Here is a 17,992-nt window from a genome sequence, read left to right as displayed (position 1 = left end):
GCCATCTGATATAAGTAGGAAATATAGTTTCCCCACTTGAAATAATTTCTGCAATGGAGCAAAAATTAAATAGAAATATTTTTATCGTACTGTCAGTTCTAAACCCCCTTGCTTCTATGCTGAATAACTTTAAGTAAAAAAATTAAAGCCCCTTCCAATGAGTGGTGTTTAAATGGGAATAAAAGTTGGTTTGCAGGCTGCATGCAAGAGGCTCATCTGTGCTTCCGTGTTGTGGTCCCAGTTGCAGGGCAAGGCAAGTTGAGCTATAAAATTGTGGGGAAAATGAGTTGGAACCTTTGCAGGAAAACGTATTGGCTCTTTTCTGATTGATTTTTAGATTTTCACTCATGCATTATTTACAGGGAGCCCAAGAAATCTTCAATGAATTACCTTGTGAATATGTGGAGCCGCATGAATTAAAAGAAGTTTCCCAAAATGGAGGTAGGGAGGGCGGGGAGGGCGAGTGTATGTATCTTTTACTGTTTTTAACAGTTTCAGTGTTATAATATTTTATCACCATAAACCTTTATCATTTGTGACCCATTTTACTAATTCCTTTCTCCTCTGCAAGACCTGAGAAAAGTGTACGGGACAGTGTTAAGTCGCCATCATCATCTGGTCAGGAAAACAGATGGTATATATGATCCTGTAGAGTATGACAAATATCCTGAGCGCTACATAAGCCGTTTTAATACTGATGTGAGTATCATACCTAGCTTTTGAGTTGGTTGCTCATGATACACTATAGTTAGGCTGTTTTTAAGGAGAGAGATTGTGATTGTGTACGTTGGTTTTCAGTTCTCCATATTGACTTGTGAGTCCTTTGGGTATTATGAGCTGTCCTTAGGTGTTGTTGGCTTTTCTTGGTGTTTGGAGTGGCCTTTGCTTCGTGGCTTTGGTAGTTTCTATGGGTATGCCCATTGCTTCACTGACTCTGTTTCTCCTTCAGGTCTGCATGTGCCCAGTTGCTCTAAACCATTTCCTGTGGGTTACTCTTTTCTGTATTTACCCTGAATTTGTTAGTACTGTTGAGAAACCACAGTGTCTATGAGAGTTGATCTCAACATAGTTCTATCCCTTCTATGGCCACAAATTGCAGTCAACCTCAGCCAGCCATCTTGAAATACATGCCCTTGATTACAGGGGACCAGAGTGAAACAGTATGGCTATAGAAGACCCATCTCCACTGTACAAAAGTTACTTCCAATTCAAATCCTTCTGATGGGGACACACTGGTCTCATCTTATAAGAAGGATAATATATTTGTGTGTTTTGTAGTCATTGGTCATGCAACAGTCTTTCTCAAAATGAACCAAGAAAAAAAATGCATGCATCTAATTGTGAAAAAGAATGTTTTAAATAATTTTAAATGTATTTGAACAATATAACATTTTTAGATTCTGGTATGAAATTTAGTGTTATAGCATGTACAGCATATTATAGAAGAAGAACTCTTACCTGTGGCTTGAGAATGCTTGAGATGCTTGAGAAACAGGAATTATAAAACTAGTTTCAAATTGAAAAATTTTGAATCTAGTAAGTTTCCATCCCTTCTCTTCCCCAATCACAGAAATATTGGTGATTGGATGCATCCCCAAACTTATAATGACCTAGTTACCATGTATGCATGCATGTAGCACATTTGCCCATGGAGCTTACAGATGTTATCTGATTTAATCTTCACAGCATTCCTTTGAGGAATGGGGTACACATTATCCCCATCTGGCAGGTAAGGAAAACAGAGCCCAGAGAAGTTAAGGTAGCATGCTTTAGATCACATGCTACTAGAGGCTGGGCTGGAAATAGAGCATTTGGTCACTTGAACTTCTGTTATTTCCTTTTTCTTGGCTATGTAAGGCATTATAGAACACAAATATTAATGTATTTATATTCATATGTTTTTCTATAATGAGGTAATTTTCCACTGAAATCTGGGTGGGTATTTATTGTCTTTGCTTCGAATGGTGGCCACTGACTTGGCAAATAGCAAAGTCAATTAGAAATAACGTTAAATTATTTCTCATGAACTTTACTCATAGCTCTCTTTCAGCACACTGCTTTGAAAAAGGCTATTTCCTATCTCGCTGACCTTGGAATTTGCTTTACAGATTGCACCCTATACAACTTGTTTAATTAATGGAATCTACTGGGAACAAAACACCCCTCGCCTACTAACCCGCCAAGATGCTCAGAGTCTCCTGGCTCCAGGCAAGTCCTCAGTTGCTGGTGTTGAAGGCTGCCCTGCATTGCCACACAAGTAAGGACTTCAGCAATGATGGCAGTTTTCAGCAGCAAGGCCCACTGTGAGGGTATCACACATAGGGGAGCCACATAGCACAGGACTTGACTATTAATAACCAGTTGTCTGCCTTATCTTATTTAATCTCTCGGAAATATTTGACAGTTAACCTTCCCTCCTTTTTTTTTAATCAAAGTATAGTTGGTTTACAATGTTGTTAGTTTCAGGTGTACAACAAAGTGATTCAGTTATATATACATGTATAAGGTGACATCCCGAAAGTTAGAAAAAGTGTTCTGGGCTTAACTGTGTTAAGTGATCAGCTGGACTCGGTGATAACATGTTAGGGATAGCGGAGATTGCAAGGTTTCTTTTTCTTTTTCTTTTTTTTTTTTTGTTTGCTCTAGGGAGCAAGTTTATTTAATTTAATTTAATTTTATTTTTTTGCTGTATGCGGGTCTCTCACTGTTGTGGCCTCTCCCGTTGCGGAGCACAGGCTCCGGACGCGTAGGCTCAGCGGCCATGGCTCATGGGCCCAGCCGCTCTGCGGCATGTGGGATCTTCCCGGACCGGGGCACGAACCCGTGTCCCCTGCATTGGCAGACGGACTCTCAACCACTGCGCCACCAGGGAAGCCCGGCCCTCATTTTTTATCCATTTTATATATAGTAGTGTATATCTGTTAATCCCAAGCTCCTCATTTATCTGTCCCTCCCCCACTTTGGGCTTTGGTAACCGTATGTTTGTTTTCTATGTTTGTGAGTCTATTTCCTTCCCTCCTTCTTGAAATTCTCTTCTCTTATGTAACTCCACTCGTAGCTCAAAAGTAAGCTCCTCAGAGAGGTCTTCTCTTGCTTTCCCATTCCCATCACTCTTCAGTCTGTTACTATATTTTTCCCTGAAATTCATGTGTTTATGATTTTTATTTTCCTGTGTTTATGATATTTCCTGCCTTACTAGAACTTAATCTCCTTAAGGATAGGGGCCCTATTTGTTTTGGCCACAGCTACCCAGTACGTTGTTTGACATATAATGTTCATTCAAATAATTACTAAATGTTGAATGAATTAGTTAATAAATAAATATTTGTGGAACACCTGGTCTGCCTGGTACTCTGCTAAGCTGAGAGATAAAGAAAAATGTGGTTGCTAACCTCATGCATGTAGCTGGCATCAATTAAATTCCAAAGGAATGCTAGGAGCAATCAATATCGCAAGAGTTTAGAAGAAAGTGGGAGCATGGGCCCGGCAAAGTCTCTAGGGAGGAGTGAGGAGAGCAAGGATTTCAAGTGATAGGATTGGTGCTTGATAAATATGGAGCCACCAAAGCACAGTTTAAGACAGTGAGTGGGACAGTGTAGCCCTAGTATAGGGTTTATATGGGCAAGTGGAAATTAGAGATTGGGCAGGAAAATTGTGGTCAACTTCAAAAGGATTTCAAATCCTGGGCTGAGACTTCTGTTCATAATTCCAGAGATTTCTATGTAATAACATGTGAAATTATGTATTACTAAGCAGGGTGGAGGTAGTGTAGTCGAACTTCCTAAGTTATTTAAAGTTGGCTAACTAGCTTATCTTTAGGCTGTTGTCAATGATTTCTCTAGGGAAGGGTTTTTTTTTTTTCATTTTTATTGGAGTATAGTTGATTTACAATGTTGTGTGTGTTGTTTCTGCTGTACAGCAAAGTGAACCAGTTATACATACATACATATATATATATCTCCACTCTTTTTTATTTTTAATATTTATTTATTTAGGCTGCACTGGGTCTTAGTTGCGGCATGGGGACTTCTTAGTTGTGGCATGCATGTAGATCTAGTTCCCCGACCAGGGATCGATCCTGGGCCCCCTGCATTGGGAGTGTACAGTCTTACCCACTGAGCCACCAGGGACTTCCCTATCCACTCTTTTTTAGATTCTTTTCCCATAGAGGCCATTACAGAGTACTGAGTAGAGTCCCCTCTGCTATACAATAGACCTTATTAGTTAGCTATTTTATATATAGTAGTATGTATAAGGAGGGTTTTTTTTAACTTTTATCTCTTTTCCTTTCTTGTCTTCCTCCATCCTCCTTCTCCTCTTCCTCTTCCTCTTTTTCTTTTTGCTTGGGGAGACTAAAACTCCTATTAGGAAGATTCTCTGTATCCCAAAAGAACAGTTTCCTGAACAGGTGAGCTATAGGAAAAAGAGCTAAGGAGCCTAGGAAATATTTAGCATCTACATTGAAAATTGTTCAAGCACCTTTCATTTTTACTCATTTTTAATTCTGTTGGAGACTTCAGAGATCCATGTTCACATCTAAGTATTGATGTTATTTACAGACTTGTGGCAATATGTGACATTTCAGCTGACACCGGAGGATCTATTGAGTTTATGACTGAGTGTACGACAATAGAGCATCCCTTCTGCATGTATGATGCAGATCAGCATATTATTCATGACAGGTGAGTTTGCTAAAGCTGTTCGATGGGGAGAAATACATAATAATGCATCATTTACTTCCTTTGATATACTACTCTAAAATACTCAATATTTCATGGCTTTATGAAGGCTATGCAAATTTCCAGAGATATGCTCAAGCATATTAAAAAATTTGGTAGAAAAACCACATTCAGATTTGAGCACTTAAATACACACACACACATACTACATTTCAATGGGTTGTGAAGAAGGGAAAGGTTTCATTTGAAAAGTCTTGTTTATTTTCCTATATACTGTGGTAGAAGATTACACATGATTATGAAGTGTAAGTAATGGAGCAGACATCTGGGAAAGTTAGAGCTTACACATAAATTTTGTCCATCTGAATAAAGCATGTTGCTTCTCCTAGTGTCGAAGGCTCTGGGATTCTGATGTGCTCCATTGACAATTTGCCGGCACAGCTTCCAATTGAATCCACCGAATACTTTGGAGACATGCTTTACCCTTATGTTGAAGAAATGGTAAGCGGACTGGGAGCAACACCTCCGTGGCTTTAAATAGGACTTTGGAGTGATCTTATGAATGTTCTGGTCTTCCGTATCTGAGAAATCTGTTGTAAAATGAAATGCCAGCGCTTCCCTGAAGTACTTACTGACACTCTTATTTTTACATATTCTGCATAATTGTTTCATGGGAAATAGGTAACTGCCTTCATGCTTAATTACAATTGCCTTTGCCTCTCATTATGCATACTTTATTAAGAATGTTCATGACATGTGAGATAAGATTTACTTTATTTTCACTTTTTTTCTGCTTTCTAGGTCAATTCATATTTGGGGGCATTCTTACTATACTGTGATTAATAGATTGGAAAAATCAGAAATACAGAAAATTTTGTTGGATTTTACTCACTCATGCTTGGAATTGACAGCCTCTGTTCTGGTCATGTATTATTATTATTTTTAACATCTTTATTGGAGTATAATTGCTTTATAACAGTTATTTCTTCCGAGTTTTGACACTCTCCCCAAACCGCCTGCTATTCTTCATTCTCTGAAGCCCTCACGTAGTTAGTTTTGTTTGTATTTTGTCCAGAGTTTATAGTTCTTATGTGTAGGAGAGATGGTCTATTAGAACTTAGTCCCTACCTAAAAGAGAACTCCCCAGTCATAATACATTCATTAAATCAGCTTGACTCCAGCAGAGCTTTGGAGTAGCTAGAAGAGCTATCAGTGAGCCTTTGGCTTTAATTCATCTTTTGAATCTTACAAGTATGCATTTCAGTGCAACTCTTACCTTATTAGGCCAAAATATGGAATATGTTGCATGCTAATTTGCCTTTGTGAATGGATTTGACTGTTATTTCTTGAAATGTCTTTTTGTTTGGCTGCTCTAAAATCATTTACCATTCTAAGAAGCTGTTACTAGCCATTTTCAAGTCACAAATTATTATGTTTCAAAATTTCAAATATAAGTTTCTTTCTTTTTTTAAATTAATTAATTTATCTATCTATTTATTTATTTATTTATGGCTGAGTTGGGTCTTTTGCTGTGCATGGGCTTTCTCTAGTTGTGGTGAGCGGGGGCTACTCTTCGTTGCGGTGCATGGGCTTCTCATTGCGGTGGCTTCTCTTGTTGTGGAACATGGGGTCTAGACGTGCGGGCTTCAGTCGTTGTGGCACGTGGGCTCAGTAGTTGTGGCTCATGGGCTCTAGAGCACAGGTTCAGTAGTTGTGCCCCATGGGCTTCGTTACTCCACAGCATGTGGGATCTTCCCGGACCAGGGCTTGAACCCATGTCCCCTGCACTGGCAGGCGGATTCTTAACCACTGTGCCACCAGGGAAGCCCTACAAGTTTATTTCTTTTGGACCTTAGAATACAGTTTTTCATTCCAATTTGTCCTTAATCAAAATTGCCATTCATTCAGTACAGTTGATCTCATACAGATGTTCGGAGAAAAGCAAGCCAATTCAATGAAATCCTTAGTAAAGTGTGTTTGAGGGTTAGCCCATGTAACTGATGAGGGATAAGTAAAATATAAATAAAATTCTTCTTAAAGAAGAAAATATAATTTTTTACATTATATAATAGTATAAAATATTAAAGTATCACAGACAAGTGATATGTAAGTATACAGCATGATAAATTATCACAGAGATACCCATGTGAACACTACATAGGTAAAAAAGAGAACAATGTTAACATCCCAGAAATCCCCTTGTGCCTCTGCCGGCACCGTTCCCACTCTCCTTCTGAAAGGTACCTACTATCTTGACTAAAAACTATGGATTAGTTTTGCCTTTTTGGGGAAAATTTTATTTTTTGAACATATTAATCAGAGTTTAAACTCACTTCTGATAATTACAATGAACTTTTGGGTCTGTTTATGTTCTTCATTTTACTTCTTCTTGGTTTTCAGTCAATTCTTATCACTTAATATGCCTGTTTAGTTTTGATTGAATGTTGGTATTGTGTATATAAAATTTTAGAGATGATTTGAGGCTCTGGATGTTGTGTATTTTTTTCAGAGAAGATTTCCTTTGTTTCTGGCAGGGGGATAGGCTAGGAAAAAAATCACCTCAATTCATGATTCAAAGGTGGGCTTTGGTCCTTTGGAAAACCGATGTTTTTCAATTTACCATTTATTTAGAATATAGTCTTTCAGGATCCCAAATGAAAATGTGGCCTTTATTAGGATCCTCTTCAACAGAACTTAAACTCCAGTTTTTGTCACCCTACTGTTTAAGGTCAGCCAAAAGCTCTTCTCAGTTTCTCTCTGCTCAGCATCCCAACCATTGCTTCCACACTGGTGACTACATCTAAGAAAAGTGCTTAGATGTCTGTTGACAAAGCCAACTTCCCTAAATTGTCACAGCTTCTTCCTTTTATATGTCACTAAGGTCTTCCAAACAGTGTGGTGGGGTTGTCTTGGAGACATCTATCTCAACCCATCTTTGAGCACTGGACATTTTTGAAAACTGATGAGTGTCTCTATGTAGTTTTAATAATATGTGTATCTGCTTACCACTAAAAAATTAAGTATATTTTCTGTATTCTTTTCTGATAATGGTATGGGAGCTATACTTAAAGTACCTTGGAGATATTGTGGGTTTAGTTTCAGACCACTGCAATAAAGTGAATATCACAATAAAGTGAGTCACACAAATTTTTTGATTTCCCAGTGCATATACAAGTTATGTTTAAACTATACTGTACTCTATTAAGTGTGCAATAGCATTAAGTCTAAAGAAAATGTACATACCTTAATTAAGAAATACAATATTGTATTATCAACTTTACTTCAATTAAAAAAATACTTTATTGCTAAAATATGTTAACCATCATCTGAGCCTTCAGTGAATCATTATCTTTTTGCAATAGTAACATTAAAGATCACTGATCACAGATCAGCTTAACAAAAATAATAATAATGAAAAATTTTGAAATACTGGGAGAGTGACCAAAATGTGACACAGGGACATGAAGTGAGCAAATGCTTTTGGAATAATGGTACTGATAGACTTGCCCGACACAGGGTTGCCACAAACCTTCAATTTGTTAAAAAAATCAGTACCTGTAAACCACAGTAAACTGAACACAATAGAACAAGGTATGCCGATATATGCACTGTCCTATTTCCCACAGATTTTCCTTTTTGACTTGAGGTCCCTATGGACCCTGTAGCACTTGCAGGGCACAGGATATAATTTTGAACCAATATGGAAGTTTTGTTTCAGTTGAATTCAATAGATATTTCTTGTCCATTGGAACAAGGCACACATATAAGTGAAGAGAATTAAAACACAGTTTCTAACCTATAGGAGCATGAGGTCCAGGAAGGGGATAAGATGAGTGTGCAACTCTGCCATAAGATGGAATGTGACAGCCATCAGAAAGATGCTAATGATGTTGTGGAGGGAGAGGATCTGCCCTGTTGGGAAAGTCAGGGAAGGTGACATTTGAGCTAGCTCTTGGTAGATGTATAGGATCTGTTCATTTGCATAGGTGTGGGAGGCATCCTGTGTGATGGAGACGGCAGCAAAGGTGGGAGTAATTTAATGTAAGCTTTCTGTGCGTTGTCTGGTCTGGTGGAGTTAAGGTAAATATGTTGGCTCCATGTTAAAAGGGTCTTAACACCAGGATAAATAGCTTGAAATTAATTTAGAAAAGACTGATGAGGGACTTCCCTGGTGGCGCAGTGGTTAGGAATCCACCTGCCAATACAGGGGACACAAGTTCCAGCCCCCGTCCAGGAAGATCCCACGTGCCGCGAAGCAACTAATACTGTGGCCCACAACTACTGAACCTGCGCTCTAGAGCCTGTGAGCCACAACTACTGAGCCCACGTGCCACAACTACTGAGCCCGTGTGCCACAACTACTGAGGCCTGCGCACCTAGAGCCCGTGCCCCGCAACAAGAGAAGCCACCGCAATGAGAAACTCATGCACCACAATGAAGAGTAGCCCCCACTCGCTGCAACTAGAGAAAGCCCAAGGGCAGCAACGAAGACCCAACACAGCCAAAAATAAATAAGTAAATAAAATAAATTTATTAAAAAAAAAAAAAAGAGTGATGAGCCTCAACGTTGTTATATGTGAAAGTGACAAGACATACTACATGTTCCAGGAGGCTTGTGCTTGCAGTTTTGTACTGGTTGAATTCTAGCAAGGGAGACAGTTAAATGCAGTAATCAAACAGCTTTTTTTTTTTTTTTTTTGCGGTACGTGGGCCTCTCACTGTGGCGGTCTCTCCCATTGCGGAGCACAGGCTCAGCGGCCACGGCTCACAGGCCCCAGCCGCTCCGCGGCATGTGGGATCCTGCCGGACCGGGGCACGAACCCGTGTCCCCTGCATCGGCAGGCGGACTCTCAACAACTGCGCCACCAGGGAAGCCCCCAAACAGCCTTTTGTTGTCTTTTATGTTTGCCTTTCTTTAGGTGGACTCAAGACAATTATTAGGGACTTCCCCGTTGGTCCAGTGGTTAAGTTCTGTGCTTCCACTGCAGGGGGCACGAGTTCTATCCCTGGTTGGGGAACTAAGATCCTGCATACCGTGTAGCATGGCAAAAAAAAAAAAAAAAAAAAAAACGGAAATGAGGATTGGCATCTCTGAGGACTGCAGTTCAAGACAATTATTAGTTTCCTTGGGGAAAAAAATCCATTGAACTTTAAGTAATTATTGCATGTATCCACTAAGGTATTTATTGAATATTTACCATTTTATAATGTAGTAGGCATACAGCAAGATGCCAAGTGCAGTTCCTACTTTCCAGGTCTGCTTGGGGGCAGATTTTGATAAAGGCTTTTCAGAGGAGGCAATTCTTCAGCTGCATCTTGGAGACCAAAGAGGAATTTCAGGTAGAGGAATAGCATGTGAGGCATCTACATGGTGTGGCACAGAGGCAGGTGAGGGCGTGATGCAGATACGCAGCTCCATGCTGTTAGCAGGAATGAAGTGTTGGGTGTGAGGCCAATGGGAGGGTTGAGGCAGGAGAGGCAGAGCCAGACTGTAGAGGAGCCTGAGACTAACTTGAAGGCCACGGAAAGCTACTGAATTATTTTAAATAGGCACAGGAGAAATAATCAGACTTGTGTTGTAGATTGGAGATAAATGGAGGAAAGAGAGGTGGGAAGTAGTTCCCATGGCCCCAGTAAGGCCTAAATGAAGCTGTGGAATTAGAGATAAAGAGCAGAGAGAGAGTGAAAAGTTACACAAGAGTTCAGCGTTTTAACCATATACCGAGTGAGATGCGAACTCATTTCATTGTCTACTTACTAATGGCTCCTGGCTTGTAGACAGGGTTGGTAGGTGGAGAAGTCAGCTTGAGAAGGAAATACTCCAAAGGTGCCTGGGAGAAACAAGCAGTGGGGAGACCCCAGGTGTGTCCATTTCATGCGTTTCCCAAAGAATGCCCTGGCTTTGCCATTATCCCAGCAATAGAGAGCCTAGGTGTCTTATGTTTTCGATACATGGAAGTAGTTTTATATTTATTTTAATACAGTAAACAAATACTGTCCTGCCAGCATCCGGTAGGTACCTTTTACACTTTCATAGTTGGATGTGTGCTCTGGACCTTAACTGATGGATAAAGAAGGAATGATTGTCTCATTGGCCATCAGAAGCAATCATACTGACTTATATGACCTTTACCCTTTGGCAGTCTATTCAAGGATTCTATACCTTGGAAGAAAAGAGGAGGACTGGGATGCTGGGATGTTAATATGAGAAATGTGGCTTTTGTTGTTGGCCATCTGACTCATTCTTGCAAGATAATGGGCAGAGTGTGAATGACTTTGTGAGTCTACTAGGTCAAGTCATTTTCCTTGACACTTTTGAAATGCTGATATGCCTATACATAGAACTAATATTGACCTGAGGGAGACTCTCTGTTGTAGGGTTGGTGGCTCTTTTGTCTGGAAGACACGTTCTCTACTTCTTTTTTTTTTTTTTTTTTTTTTTTTTTTTGTGGTACGCGGGCCTCTCACTGTTGCGGCCGCTCCCGTTGCGGAGCACAGGCTCCGGATGCGCAGGCTCAGCGGCCATGGCTCACGGGCCCAGCCGCTCCGCGGCATGTGGGATCTTCCAGGACCGGGGCACGAACCCGCGTCCCCTGCATCGGCAGGCGGACTCTCAACCACTGCGCCACCAGGGAAGCCCCCATTCTCTACTTCTAATAGAGCAGCCTGAACCTTTGGGAAGGGGTAGAGTTCCTCAGAGTGGGGACTATGGTTATGAAGCGTGTGATGATATTTACCAGCGTGCTCAACACGACACATTTAACTGGTGGGGAAGCATAAGTTTTTTGTGCTTCCAGTAAGCAAACATGATTAAAGTTTGGTTTTAGAGTTGGAAATTGTACTGAAATAATTGTACTAAAATAATGCTTTAGGGGGGCAGAATTCATTGCTTATAGAAAACTTCTTTTACCAATTATTTATACAATTCAGTGATTTTCAAAAAACTGTTTTCTAAACTATTTTTTTTCCTTTGACTAATATTTTAATATGGATAAAAGAGCAAGAAGGCTTCTTTGCAATGTCATTTATCTCTTTCCAATCTCATTTCCTTTTCAGATATTATCAGACGCGACACAGCCTCTTGAAAGTCAGAATTTTTCTCCTGTGGTGCGAGATGTAAGTTATGAAAAGAATTTCTTTTCATGAATGTCTTTTTCCACCACTATCCTTGCTCCCCATTCTCCCCTTTCCTTTACCTCTCCCTGTCTTTCTCTGTTACTCTCTCTTTTCTCTATTAGTCATGAGCCCATGTTTGTGGGACTAAATGTGGTGACTAAAGAAATGTCTTGTATCGTATATATTCAGGCAGTGATTACATCCAACGGCACATTGTCTAATAAGTATAAATATATCCAGAAACTCCGAGAGAGCAGGTAAGCATCATTCACATCCTCTTGTTTAATACATTTATTCTTATCTTGGATCTCATGAGTACTTTTTTTAATGCTTCCATGTGAGTTCGTGATGCTAGGATTATGCAATATGTAATTTTAAAAAATGTCTGTAAATAATAGGAAATTCAAACGAAGTGACCGCCTGGAACCATTGTGAATTATTTTCCCTTACACAGTATTGTAGCATCATTCTGGCTTTCCGTTATCCATGTAGACCTGGGTGTAAGTAAGCAAAACTCCAAAAGCTCTGTCCTTGTTCTTTCTCCAGCATTTTGCATGTTGTAATGTCTCAGCTATTCTCTCAGAGGAAAGCACTCTCTGTGGTGCTTTCAGGCTGATTTTTAGTTGAGGATTTGGCCTCTCTTTTGTTTAGGATAATACTCGGAAAAGCGAGCTTTTGGTTAGGAATTAAGAAAAGTAGTGAAGAAAGAAAATCGTGAGAGGTCAGTTTTCCCTGGGGATTCTTATTAGGAGGAAAGTGTCAGGAAGTAATGTGGCAAATCTACTGGAGAGAACAGTTCTCTTAGGAAGATACTTAGCTAAGGCCCTGGTTTCTATAATTAGTTTTACTACTAAAAGTTTGGAAACATTGGCATTTCTTTGGAATGTTCTGGTCTCCAACTGATTGCACTTGATCCGTGTTTATATCTGCTCCACTGGTCTATTCACATAAAAAAAAATAACCCATGCACTGAATTCTCAGGAGAAGCCAGAGTGGGAAAATTAAAAACAAACAAACAAACTGCCTGATCTTCTTTCTCAGCTTTTCCACCTATAAGAAGTAAATAAGAGATAGGACCAGATCAAGTACTACTGTTACGCCTTTTCCAAATGTGTTTGTTAGCTTACAGTAATTTTTTGTGTGTCAGTGAAATATTCTGGCAAGATACAAGAGTGTATAATTTGTTTTTTAAAAAAGCAACTAGTTCTATAACTCCATTGTCTTGTAGGGGAAACTGCATATATTTGTTTTTCATAGTTCTGTGTATCTTTGAATTTTCATCATCGGATGATCTCTTTCTTACATTACTAATCCCAATGACGAGTCTACCATGACCAGTCGCTCTTTACATACCATATTTCACGTAGTGGCAGGTCTGCTGGCCCCAACTGCTAGGACTTCCTGCCCTCCTTCTCAGGTAGAACCTTGTGCCAAGAGACTGAAAATGAAGATTGCATTTTGGAAGGAAATTGGAGTTGTCTTGAATCCCTGCCTTGTTCCTTTGTTCTCTTCGTTCCTTAGCACAATGATTATTAACCTGGAGGGTTTTGGGGTTGCTGATGGGGTGGACAGTATTAAAATCTAGGAGTGAGTTCTCAAAAATGTATTTTGAACATTTTATTTTTTGGACATCAAAATAATGTGTTTCAATTACACAAACTACAGAAAGTGCTGTTAGAGAGGCTCTGTAATAGCGTTTCTTTCTGGGAGGTGAAATGGGATGGGGGTGGAAGTTAAAGGAGTCCTCCCCTCACCAGTAATATGAGTGCTGGGGGTGAAGAGGGGGCAGGAACATTTTACATTGAAATTTATTTTTATTCACTTATCATTAATGAAATGAAGTGAAATTAAATGAAGGTTAAAGTTTGAGAGACATCCTAGCCTAAAAGATTCCAGCAACAAAGCCTTCTGCTTAAGTCCCTGTCACCAAGCCATTCCATGGTTTTAGAATGTTATCTGGGACACTGATTCAAAAGACTTTTAATGAGTATCTTCCATCTTCAAGGCAAAACGCAGTGAGCAATAGTGGGTTTATAAAGACAGCTAAGACTCAGTCACTGTCTTGGAGGTCAGAGTTTGCAGGAAAGACAAAGCGTTAGCTGTCGGGAAGGCACAAATTCCAACAACAGAAAAATTCAAGAATTAAAGTTCTGCCTAGTGACTCATCTTATGTAGGTTTCTACATTTAACCCATGGCATTTGTGATTTCAAAATTATGGTTTTAACTGTTCTCAAGTGACCCTGAAAATAAATCACAAGACAGTGTCTAATATGATAATAATCTCCTCCTCAGACTGTTGTCTTCTCGGATTGTTGTGAGGAGTAAGGTTCTGATGTAAGACCCGCAGCATGATCTTGAATCATGTCCCCTGGAAGGATAAAGTGTGACACCAAGTTACTCAGTTGTGAGTAGCCAGGCACTGGTCCAGCATCTGCACCTCACTAGTGGTATAGGGGACTCATACACCTCAAAGATCTCAGGGTCTGTTGTTCATCATACAAGATCTAAAATAATGAAAAATGTTGGTATTGGGAACTCCTGTTGAGGTTCTTACTATAAGAAGTGTGGGAAAAAAATATCGCTTCACAGTCTAAGTTTTAGTTGGGTTTGGGGCAGCAACATTTTGTTATTTGAAACGTTTTTTTGTTCAAATTCCCACCCCCCCTTTTATTTATAGGGAACGTGTTCAGTCACTTTCAGTGAGCACCAAGAAAAAGGTCTTGATTCTTGGATCTGGTTACGTATCTGAGCCTGTGTTGGAATACCTGTCGAGGGATGACAATATAGAAATAACAGTAGGTAAATAAGCCCCAATTTTTAAAGAAGAGGAAGTAAAATTGATTTCAAAACATGGCTACTCTGTGAATTTTAGATGACTATCTTGTTTCTAAACTTCAAAAAATTATTTTTGGAGATGTTAAAATGTGTTTTACTCTCTGACTAGTGGAAGAAAATCTAAAGATTGGACGTCTTCATTCTTGAATAGGTTCTGACATGAAGAATCAAATCGAACAGTTAGGCAAGAAATATAATATTAATCCTGTTAGCCTGTACGTTGATAAGCAAGAAGGGACGTTGAGCTCCTTGGTGGCAACGCAGGATCTTGTCATCAGGTTAGTAAATAGTAAGAAATGATTGCCGTACATTTTGTTGTTGTTGTTGTTACTTCTCTTTCCTTATTTTCTCTCCTCTCCACTCTTCTCTTCTCCCCTCCTCTCCGCTGTCCTCCCTAACCCCTTCTCTCCTCTTCTCTTCTCTCAGTAAACTTTTAAACTCACATGTGCATCCAGGAAAGTGCACAAATCATAAGTTTGTAGTTCAAAGAATTTTCACAAAGTGAACACATGGTGTAACCATCATCCACATCAGAAACGGAATATAATAGTATCCAAGAAGTGCTGCTTGTGCCCCTTTTTATTACCAGCCCCATCCTTCAAGGGTAAGCACTGTCCTGGCTTCTAACGTAGAGATTCGTTTCTGCTAGTTTTCAATTTGTACAGTCAGAATCTTTCAGTATATCCTCATTTGTGGCTGCCTTCTTTCTTCAGCATTGTGATTGTGAGAGTCATTTGTGTTGTTGTCTCTAATTGTAGTTTATTCTCTTTACTGTGTAATATTCCATTATGTGAATATACTATTATTATCCATTTGACTGCTGATGAATGTTTAGGTTGTTTCCACAATTAGGCTATTATGAATAGTGCTGCCGTGAACAATTTAGTATTTGTCTTTTGGTTACCATATACACACATTTCTGTTGGGTATTCACCTAGAAGTGGAATGGCTGGGTCCTGAGGCACTAATGACATATTTTGGTGGCTATTTTTTCCTTTAGACTTACAAAGCTTAAATGAAAGTGAGTAGATTCTCTAGCCCTATGACCATTTTCAGCCTTAGCAGAGGAACATATCTTGAAATATATCATTCATTGCTATCTAATACAAATGCAGATCTAACTCTAGATACAGGGCTACAAAATGAAGGCTAGATACTTCATTTTGAAAATACCAAAGTGATAAGAATAAGCCATTTATTCTTAGAATATAATGTTTCCAAGAAAGTTAACCTGCTTTTTCATAATTAGATCACTTTCATAGTTAGATCAGATTCAAAGGGTATCTTTGGAGGAAGTTCTGTGATTTCCTCCTTAAAAAAAGGGGGGGTGTTGGAAAACAGACACAAAGAAAGGTAATTCTAAGTGGGCACTTTTGCATTATCTCTTAATATAGGCTCACTTTGGACACTTAAAAACATTATTCAATTTATAAAAATTCAAAGTGCATTAATTATTTTTCAGCAAAAGTTTATCAATAACCAATAGACCTTGTCTGTCAGGTTATAATTATGAAAGTAAGTCCTTCAAAATTTAATATTCTAGCCTACTGAATAAAACAAAGAGCATTTGTTTTGCCACACACAGGTACCTAAACATAACATTGTGGGGGTTTTTTTTGCGGTACGTGGGCCTCTCACTGTTGTGGCCTCTCCCGTTGTGCAGCACAGGCTCCGGATGCGCAGGCTCAGCGGCCATGGCTCACGGGCCCAGCCGCTCTGTGGCATGTAGGATCCTCCTGGACCAGGGCATGAACCCGTGTCCACTGCATCGGCAGGTGGACTCTCAACCACTGAGCCATCAGGGAAGCCCCAACATTGTTTTTTGATTAAAAAAAGAAAAGAACATAACAAAACACATTTTGAACAAAATCAGAAGCAAAATATGACAAGATAATGGACACGATAATAATCTATTAACAGGTGTAAAATTTAGAATTCTGCAACTTGGTGACCTGCAATAATATTTAGCATGAGCAAAATCTGTTTTATATTTCATTTTTCTCAGTTGGTTGAATTTCTGTGGTGAATAGTGGAAATGCTGTTAAACATTCCTGTAGTGTTTCTTACATAGCTTTTCATTAAAATAAGTTGGAGGAAGAATGTTTTGATGTAAACACAATGTTAGGGACTATCAAAGTAAAATGAGTGAAGAATATGTTTCACAAAAATTTTATAATATGTCAAATTCTCATGGTTTTATTTTGCAGTTCTGGTTTTTAACGATTTAATGCAAAGTAGGAATTGAGTTTGATAAATTACTTTGAAAATTAGACGTGTATTTTGTGTATGTTTTCACGATTGGCACTTCCAACTATTTGGATTAATTATGTCCTCTTGAGTAGTTGCTATATTACATACACAATGAATTATGAACTCTAATCCCTTTTTCTAAAATAGGCACCATCAATCGAAGTTCTATTATTCTAATTCTCAGCATATTATTAGGTTAGTGCTGATAATGCCCACATTTAAAAATATTATTAAATCTGGATAAAATTTTTATCAGGCAGGTTTTCAATGTGGAGAATATGACAAAAAATCCCCACTAACCTTTAAGATGATGTCACTGAACATTTTCTATTAATACTTTTCCAACTAAGAGTTTTGCAAGTATTTTGTTCATTGGCTTTTAAAGGGCTACCATATTTAGTAATAATTATTTTTGATTAAAAAAGCCCAAAAACAGAGTTCAAGGGCTTTCATATTGTTACTGGCAAAATATGTACCCAATTTTATTCTGCATGATAATAAACCTAAGTAACAATACTCTGTTCTATTAACCTGAGGAGGAATAAGTGCCTGAGAGGTGGTTTCATTGTTTTGTTTTATGTGAAATAGAGAAAATATGAAATAAACAGGAGCAATTTAACAAGTACAGTGATATACTGTAATAATGTTTACAAGTTTGTATTTATATTTTCATTGGTACTGTGTAGATTGCTTTGCCAAATAGGCAATAAGCTAGTAGAACTTAAATATTACTATGTGATTGACAGGATGCTTGTTATTTCTTGGATAGAATATGAATATACTCATTTATATGTAAATTTATGGAAATTCATTTTTTGTGTGATTGTGTAGTCCCAGCACCAAAGTAAAACACCAGAGCCAGATTCTTAGAAGACCCAAAATTGAATTTTGAGTACAGTTTCAGTTTTTGCTAACCATATAGACGTTTAGCTGTTTGGATAGCTTTTACACCTAACAATACCATTGAAACTTATTTCTTCCCCTGGCCTTTCCTAGACTCTACTCTTTAATGTAACATATGGGTCACTTTGACTTACTTTAACGATAGCCATTTGGGAGATGTGGAGGTTAAAAGAATAGCAACCTTACCTTTTACTAGGGGACCCAAGAC

General features: G+C 38.8%; 1 protein-coding gene across 1 annotated transcript in view; it reads left to right on the top strand.

Moving 5' to 3' along the window:
* The window catches only part of AASS (aminoadipate-semialdehyde synthase), a 57,639-nt gene that overhangs the window by 17,895 nt on the left and 21,752 nt on the right, over positions 1 to 17,992 (top strand). The window contains exons 7-15 of the mRNA XM_060108488.1: positions 363 to 441; positions 572 to 699; positions 2,109 to 2,257; positions 4,560 to 4,682; positions 5,069 to 5,180; positions 11,736 to 11,795; positions 11,985 to 12,052; positions 14,474 to 14,595; positions 14,783 to 14,909. Coding sequence (XP_059964471.1) covers positions 363 to 441; positions 572 to 699; positions 2,109 to 2,257; positions 4,560 to 4,682; positions 5,069 to 5,180; positions 11,736 to 11,795; positions 11,985 to 12,052; positions 14,474 to 14,595; positions 14,783 to 14,909 — 968 coding nt within the window. The remainder of the gene's footprint in view (positions 1 to 362; positions 442 to 571; positions 700 to 2,108; positions 2,258 to 4,559; positions 4,683 to 5,068; positions 5,181 to 11,735; positions 11,796 to 11,984; positions 12,053 to 14,473; positions 14,596 to 14,782; positions 14,910 to 17,992) is intronic.

Source organism: Mesoplodon densirostris, chromosome 9, assembly GCF_025265405.1.
Source record: "Mesoplodon densirostris isolate mMesDen1 chromosome 9, mMesDen1 primary haplotype, whole genome shotgun sequence".
NCBI classification, from domain to species: domain Eukaryota; kingdom Metazoa; phylum Chordata; class Mammalia; order Artiodactyla; family Ziphiidae; genus Mesoplodon; species Mesoplodon densirostris.
This window is presented reverse-complemented; position numbering and strand designations above follow the sequence as displayed.